Source organism: Octopus bimaculoides, chromosome 6, assembly GCF_001194135.2.
Source record: "Octopus bimaculoides isolate UCB-OBI-ISO-001 chromosome 6, ASM119413v2, whole genome shotgun sequence".
Taxonomy (NCBI): Eukaryota; Metazoa; Mollusca; class Cephalopoda; order Octopoda; family Octopodidae; genus Octopus; species Octopus bimaculoides.
In genome coordinates, this window is record NC_068986.1 from 56,352,607 (window position 1) to 56,361,327 (window position 8,721).

At 37.8% G+C, this 8,721-nt stretch overlaps 1 protein-coding gene across 1 annotated transcript in view; it reads left to right on the forward strand.

Moving 5' to 3' along the window:
* LOC106868720 (maternal embryonic leucine zipper kinase) overlaps positions 1–8,721 on the forward strand; it is a 93,390-nt gene that overhangs the window by 59,851 nt on the left and 24,818 nt on the right. The window contains exon 11 of the mRNA XM_014914112.2: positions 7,120–7,233. Within this exon, the coding sequence (XP_014769598.1) occupies positions 7,120–7,233 (114 nt within the window). The remainder of the gene's footprint in view (positions 1–7,119; positions 7,234–8,721) is intronic.

An 8,721-nucleotide genomic window follows, 5' to 3' on the forward strand; every position in this document is an offset into this window, starting at 1 on the left:
CTATAGTAGAAGACACTTGCCCTGAGGTGAGGAGGACTGAACCTGAAACCAAGTGATTGTGAAGGGAGCTTCTTAACCACATAGCCATGCCTATGCCTGAATGTTGAAAAAGTTCAAGAAAATTATTGATTTTGCAGCTGAGATTAAATGAAATTTAAAAAAAAATACAAAGCAATGCAACTAAGCAAATATGAGATATATTTCTGAGTGAGAAGTAACTCCCTTAGAAGAAATGTGTGTGGGTTTTATTTGTTGTTTCTTTTTGTTGTTTAGCCCTCAGGCCAGGCATAATCAAGCAGTAGACTTATGATCAAAGATACACAACCATAACTTCCTTTTTTTCTTGCAGACATGTACATGTTTTACCTTAGATCTGTCCTAATCAAGCACACTTATACCCAAAGGCATTCTAGTAATGACCATTCTGTCTTTTTTTTCCAGTGTGCATGAAGCCCAGATCACATTGTCCAACGTGTTCTTTTCTGACACACTGTGATCTGAGGTGAATTTTGCTGATATTTCAGCAGGTTGGGCAAGCCATGAAGGTCTTTTATCAATTCATCAGGTCTATTGCATTATTAGGTGGGAGTTTAATCCATCCACGAGTTTATTACAGAGAGGAGAGTGACAGAATGTTCATGGTTGGAATGATTTTGATCTTTGGTCTGGTCTGCTTGACCAGGTCTGATCTAGGGTTAAATGTCATTTCATCCTGTCCTGGGGTATTAACAGTTTTCTCTTTTACCTTTTACAAGTGCGTGGGTTATATGTTTGATCGAAGGGTAACTCAATTCAATGCTTCTTACTGGAGCAATCTATTAGTGATGGTTTATTCCTCTTTTCCCTCCTGTTAGTCTTGGAGACTCCTGCAAAAATATTGTATGCTTTGCCTGTCTCATTAAGACATGCCATCTCTTAGAAAAAAAATAAAACAGAACAACCCCTTGTGGAAGGGCCTATTTTAGTCATTTAAAAAAAATATATGCAAAACTGTTATAATCATCCTTTATATTGTGAAGTGTTGACATTTTCATTACACCACTGCGTACAACTGCAGTTGAATTTATGTGAGTGGCCAGGCCACAATGGGACACACCACAAAATGAATGAAATATGAATGTAATCGTTTCAGTGTGTTTTTAGATGGCTCTTCCACAATGTCACTGCTTTTAAACTTCAACATACAGTGTCAGATCAAGTCACTTACCAAACATATACAAATTTATATATATGTATGTATGTATATCCAGTGTGTCCTGCCTTCTTTTTAAGGTAGTATTGTATGTTATGAAGGAAATCTGGTTGCTATTTCTAGCCAATTGAGCAACTGCATAAGAAGCACTCCTCCCATTGCCTTGTTTGTGTTTCTATTTGACAATGAAGTTGTTGTAGTTATTGTTGTTTTCAATTTCCAATGTTGGATGTGTTAGCTCGCTCGTTTGTTGCAGCTGATTGATCTAAAAGCCTTTTGTTTTATTTTTCTATTTCGTTCAATCAGTTATAATTTTTTTATTACATTTATACAGGTGATGAAGCATCTTTTCATCTTGCTCTCTTTCTATTTGTTTTACTCTCTGCATTTTCTTAATTCCAGCTCTACAATGCTGCCAGAGAAGTGGGTGGGGAGAATGGCGAACAGGAGGGGGTTAAACTTCTATGAGAATGTTGAAATTTGTCATTGCTTTGCTTGTTAGTGTGTGTATGTGTGCTGAATGCATGTTGGTTGGGTGGATGGTTTTAGTGCTGTTGTTTTGTGTATGGTGCCCGTAACACACCATTAACACATTGTTTATATCCATGTATTGTGTTGTATGTGTATTACATTCATGTATTGTCTGTGTGTTTGTACTTGCATATTGTGTCCATGTATTGTGTATATATGTGTGTGTTTGTGTACTGTGTTCATGTATTGTGTATGTGTCTTTGATTTGTGTTGAGTGCATTGCTGTATGTGTGTTTGTGCCCATGTATTGTCTGTTTCTATTTATTGTCTTTGTTGTGTGTGTGTGTGTGTGTGTGTGTAAGAGAGAGAGAGAGTGTGTGTATGTGTGTGTTTGTGTTCATGGGGATTGCTGCAGAGATTTAAGCTTCAAAGACAAATGTTGAAATTTGTCATTGATGGCTGTTAGTGTATGCATGTTACTGCTGGTGTTGAGTGGTTGTGTTTAGTGGTAGTTGTGTGTTGTTGTGTGGTTTGTTATTTAACAAACACCATCAGTTGTGTATGTGTATATATACATTGGGTTTATGAGTCATTACGGTGCGCCACTGGACCCCTATATTCAGCAGTTTTATTACCTTAACCTAGCAGAGAGCACAAAACACCTCTCTCTCTCTCTCTCTCTGACATGTGTCAACATCATTTCAAAAAAGATCACAGCAATCCCTGACTATTTGTGCTTACATTACAATCAATTCACTTCAGCTGTTGTTGTTGGTGTTTTTGTCACTGTTAAGCTTGCTGTTTGTTCTCTAAATCCCACAACACACCACACATATTATATCCCACCCCTAATAAATTTGTACCAGGGTGATGATGATGATGTTGTTGGTAGTGAATAATCTGTTTTGTGCAGTTGTTTTGGTGCTCAGAAGCTGCCATCAAGTTGCAAGTGCAAACAAAATGCCCTGTCTTTCTCTTTTCCCACTCTCTCTTTAAAAACATTCCCTACTACATACACACACTCACATGCATGCACACACACACTCTGAATATATATATATATATATATATATATATATATATATATATATATATATATATATATATATATATATATCTTCACACACAAATACTGTCTTTTCACTCACTCATGCTCTCTCTCTCTCTCTGTCTCCCACATACTCATTCTCTCTCTCTCCTTGCTCATTATGCCTTCTCTCTTTCCTGATTCACACAACCAACTCTATTATACACCCACTCTCTTTCTACACAATCCCTCTCTCTACACAGATTTTCTCTACTTACACATCCCCTTCACACACTGTCTGTCTCTCTATAAATAGACTCTCTCTCTCTCTCTCTCTCTCTCTCTCTCTACATACACACACACAACTCTAACTCTTACCATCACTACCACACTTTATTATTATTGTACCTCCTTCACCCCTCAACCTTTCTATCTCAAATGAAGGTCCATTGTGACCTTTCCACATCACTTGCCCTCCTCCCCTTCCTGGAATTGGTTCTTGTCTTTGGTTTTGTTTGTTGATCTGTTTATTTTAAGGGCTGGAATGAGGTGAGTGTCTAGAGGGAGAAAAATGTATGAGTGAAAGAGAGAGAGAGAGAGAGAGAGAGAGAGAGAGAGAGAGAGAGAGAGAGAGAGAGAGATGTGAGTGAGTGAGTGAGAGAGAGAGAGAGATGTGAGTGAGAGAGAGAGATAGATAGAGAGAGAGAGAGAGAGAGTGTGTGTGTGTGTATGAGAGAGAGAGAGAGAGTGTGTGTGTGTGTGTATGAGAGAGAGAGAGAGAGAGTGTACAGTAAGAAGCTGCCATGACTTTGTTGCTATTATTTAATGTCAAAGGTTGTTCTGGCCATAAATTTTCTTTGGTGGAGGTCGTATTTGGATGCAAGTTGTGGGGAAGGTAATATGAGTAAGAATGGTGGTAGCAGTGACATATATGGAAGGTGGGTAAGAAGTGAAACTGCTGTCAACCTTTGCTGCTGTATACAGGTCAGCAGTGTTGTTTAGCCTCCAGGTCATCCTTGATTGAACAGAGCCTGTGATCAAATGCATTCCAACAATGACTATCTTGTCTTTTTAATTCTTTCAAGCATCATGTATCCAGTGCTATATTATTTAATATAGTATTAGGTAAAATTTTTGAGGCAGTAGGTATGATTCAAAAAGTATTTGGTTGATATTTCTAGCAAGTCAAGCGACCATGTAGAGTCTCCCTTATTGGCTCAGATAGACTGAAGGTTGTTTGGATGTGGCCCTCTGTTAGTGGTTAGGGAGTGAAGACGCATGGCTCAGTAGTTAGAGTGTTGGGCTCACAATCATGAGGTAGTGAGTTTGATTCCCAGACTGGGCTGTGTGTTGTGTTCTTTAGCAAGATGCTTTATTTCACATCACTCCAGTTCACTCAGCTGTAGAAAGGAGTTACAACATCACTGGTGCCAAGCTGTGTCAGCCTTTGCCTTTCCCTTGGATAACATCAGTGGTGTGGAGAGGAGAGGCTGGTATGCATGGGCAACTGCTAGTCTTCTATAAAACAATCTTGCCCAGACTTGTGCCTCAGAGGGGAACTTTCTAGGTGCATGCCATGGTCATTCATGACCGAAGGGGATCTTTACCCAGTGGTTAGAGTGTGATATGTTGTGAAGTGGTGATATATGTTGTTGTTTAGCCATAAGTCAGGTCAGGTCTAACCAAGCAGACCTATGATGGGTGTTCCAGCCATGGCCTTCATATAATTTCTTTCATCCTGGACATAATATACATAGGAAGAATCCAATATCTCCTCCTTTTTTTTAAAGATAGAAAAATGTGATTTGAGGGAGATTTGGTTGTTATTTCAGATATGATTGAACAGTCCTATGACCGCAAGTGTTTTACACCTTTACCTGCTCTAAATACAATGTATCTAGAGCTACATTAGCTAATGTGTTTGCCCTCCCCAGCAGGAGGTGTTATGAGGGGAAATTTGACTGTTTTCTTAAGCAGTCTGTTATTGCTTAGCCCTGATAGAGCAAATCTGTGGTGAAATCAAATAAGGCTAATCTAATCTTTTTCTTTTGTTTTGCTTTTACATTTGTTGATATTTCACTCTACTTGCTTTTTCTATCTTACTACTATTGTTTAGCTCTCTCTTTCTTTTTCCTTTGGGGCAGGAATCTATTTTTATATACTCCCCCCCTCTCCAACTTTATCCATCCTTTATGAAGTCTTTTCATTTTCTTTTTCTCTGCAATGCCTTTCCTTGCTCCTATTCAATTTCTTCTTTCTTTCCCACTTTCTCTGTCTCACTGTTACTTTCTGTCTCTCACATTCACCCCTCTTTTTCACTTTTCTTCCTTCTCTCACTTCCACTTCATTTTTCTCTCTCCTAATTCTTTGACTATTCTCTTCCTTTGTTCTCATCACTGTGTTCTTTTCTCACTGTCATTTTCTCCTTGCATTCTAGTAGCTAGTATGCTTCGCTGGATGTGCAATGTCAGTGTGTATGTACAACAGAGTGTAAGTGTCTTGAGAGAAAAGCTGGGCATAAGGGGTATCAGATGTGGTGTACAAGAGAGATGGCTGTGTTGGTATGGTCATGTGATGCAGATGAATGTTGACAGCTGTTTGAAGAAGTGCTGATATCTAACTGGAGAGAAGCTGTAGAAGAGGGAGACCCAGGAAGACATGGGATGAGGTGGTGAAGCATGATCTTCGAACATTGGGCCTCACAGACGCAATGACTTGTGACCGAGATTTTTGGTGATATGCTATGTTTGAGAAGACCTGTCAAGCCAAGTTAAATCATTGTCGGTGTCAAGTAACACATACCTGTGCTTGTGGCACGTAAAGTGCACCTTTTGAGCATTGGGCCTCACGGAGGCAATATGGCCGATGTCGGTGTTGTGAAACAAGCACCCATGCTGGTGGCATGTAAAAAGCACCTTTTGAGCATTGAGCCTCATGGAGATAATGACAGATGACCGAGATCTTTGGCAATATGCTGTGCTTGAGAAGAAACCCACATCAAATCAAATGAGATCATAGTTGTGACAGATACTGGTGTCACACAACTGGCACCTGTGCTGGTGGCATACAAAAGCACCCATTACACTCTTGGAGTAGTTGGCTTTAAGAAGGGCATCCAGCTGTAGGAACCATGCTGAATCAGACTGGAGTCTGATGTAACCCCTCTGCTTACCAGTCCTAGTCAAATCATCCTACTCATGACAGCATGGATAATAGACATTAAATGATGATGACGATTCTATTCCCTCTCATTGCTCTCTCATTTGCTTTCTTTTTCCCCTTTCTTCAATCTCTGTTATTTATATTCTTTAGTTCCACCCTTTCTTCTTCATTCCTGTTTTCTTTTCTTCAGTCTTCCAGTCTGTTTTCTTTTCTTTCAGAGTTGTTCCTTCTCTCCCTCTCATTTCTCTAGCATATTTCCTTTCTTCTCTCCTTCATCTTTCATACCTCTTTCTCTTTTTAATCAATCACATCCTACTTTTTTTTTATCTTTCACACATTTCTTTCCTCATTCAATTAATAGAACTATCTGCTCATTGAATCATAATATAAATGGCCAAGTATTCCACAGACAGTTGTACCTTTTAACATAATCCTTCAACAGAATCAGTGTTGATGCTGTATATGGCCTTCATGACTTGACTTTCAGATCACAGGTCCAGTCAGTGTGAAATAGTTTCACAGTTTTCATCTACCTAGTTTTATACATAAGATTTGTTTTGAATTTGAGTTATAGTAAAAAAGATTTAACCTTAAGAAACTTTTACAAACTCTACAGTCAAACACACATTTTGATAGTTTCTCTGTTTCATTATGATTTGTTATTTAAATTCATCTTTATTTCTTCGATTTTCCTTTTTCTTTTTATTGTGTACTATCCATTACATCTGTACTACTACTACTACTACTACTACTACTACTACTACTACTACTACAGTAAGGACTTGGAATGCAAAAGCACTGAACAAATACTGCAAAGCATCTCAGTTGACATACTAACAGTTCTACCAGAAAAAATAAAATGGCAAAGTTGACATCAGCTGGATTTGAACATGGAGCAAAGAATAAATATTGGCTTCAAATTTGGGCACAATGCCATCAATTTCAGGGGTGGAGCTAAGTCAATAAAATTGAATTTGGTGCTCAACTGGTACTTATTTTATTGACCCTGAAAAGATGAAAACCAAAGTTGACCCTGGTAGCATTTGAACCTAGAACACAAAGTCGTTTGAAATGCTACTAAGCATTTTGTTTTACATGCTCACAATTCTGCCAGCTCGCCACCTTAACTGGAACAAATATTGCCTTATGTTCTAATGACTTTGCCAGTTTGTCATCATGTTGTGTTATGTATTGTATTTTATGTGTTGTATTTTGTGAATTATACTTATTGATTTTATCTCTATCTTTCTCTCTCTCTCTTCTACAGTGGAAATACGATTACTTGACATGTACATATTTCCTTCTCCTTGAGAAAAAGAAGAAAGGCTTGCTTCTCCGCCTGTATGATGCCCGACCCTTGCTTCTACCTTTACAACCAAAGGTAAGTTATAGAGAGAAGTGTTTGGTGTTATTACTGATTTTGTTATTTATGTATGTAATCTTTTTTGGCATGCATGTTGTTTTACTCCGGGTCAGACCTCTGGTTGAAGGCTTTTAGGCCATGACAATTTCCTCTTTTTTTATATTTAGCACTACTTTGTCCAGTATATATAGGCTGAAGTGATTTGAAGGATATTTGGCTGCTATTTCTAGCAAATCAAGTCACCACGTAGAGGTTCAATTATTGGGTTGTAGAAAAGAGTGCTGTTGATTTTGTTGTAGCATTATGTATTTACATATCTTTTTTATTGATATGCCTGTTAACCCTTTAGCATTTAAACCAGCCCTATCTTGCCCAAATATTCTACCTGTTTTATGTTCAAACCATCCATATTTGGCCTTTCATACCTACCTTACAATGTCATTCTAAAAATAACCTGCTACATCATTGAAATCTTAAAGGTACGAAACAATGCATGATTAATTCAAAACAATGTGAATTAATAAGGATTACATTTGACAGAGTAATCTGAATGTTAAAGGGTTAAGTCATTTTTAGGCATAAGTTAATCCTGGTTATTGCTCATCAAAGGCATTCCACTTCTTTTTTCTTAAGGCATTACTAAACCTATGCCAACATTATCTAATACGTTCATCTTGTAAGATGACAAGGTGTGTAAGATAAAGAGATTTGGCTTTTACTTTAAGCAAGTCTACCAATCATATAAACTTGTTAGTCTGTGTAGATGAATGAATGAGATGGACACCAGACAACCACTTTAGAGGTTGATGGGTCATCTTTATGTTGTCCATTTTCTCCTTTATCTTTTACTTGTTTCAGTCATTGGACTGCGACTATGCTGGAGTACCACCTTGAACTGTTTTTAGTTAAACGAATCAACTCCAGTACTTTTGTTGAGCTTGCTACTTATTCAGGTTGAACTCTTTTGTTGAATTGTGAAGTTGTGGGGACATAAACAAACCAACACAGGTGGTCATGCAGTAATGGGGGACAAATACTAAAACACATAAACATATGTGTGTGTGTGTGTATCCAAAATTAGGGAATGGAGTAGATAAAATCCAGGCTACATATGTTTCATATGTAGCAGAACCTTGGACATAGTAATTACCCAAACGAAAGGTAATCCACTAATCTCTTGCATGTTGACATGGGATCCCTTGATGACAATGTAAACTTCATTTGATTAAGGTGTCTTTGGCCAGATGAGTAGCTAGCGGATTACCCGTCATTTGGATAAGTACTACTTCCGAAGTTTTGCTTGCTATGGAACATATGTAGCCTGGATTTTATCTATTACATTCTTTAATTTTGGATTTTTATTTGCATACACAGCAACTCCAGCTGCTAACCGTGAGCTATAGAATAACTTCTCACAGCTTATCGAATTTTGATATGGGAAAAATTTACAACCTTTTACATCAATAAACCACTATTATTCCTGAAAGTTGTTTTTTATACTTTCTA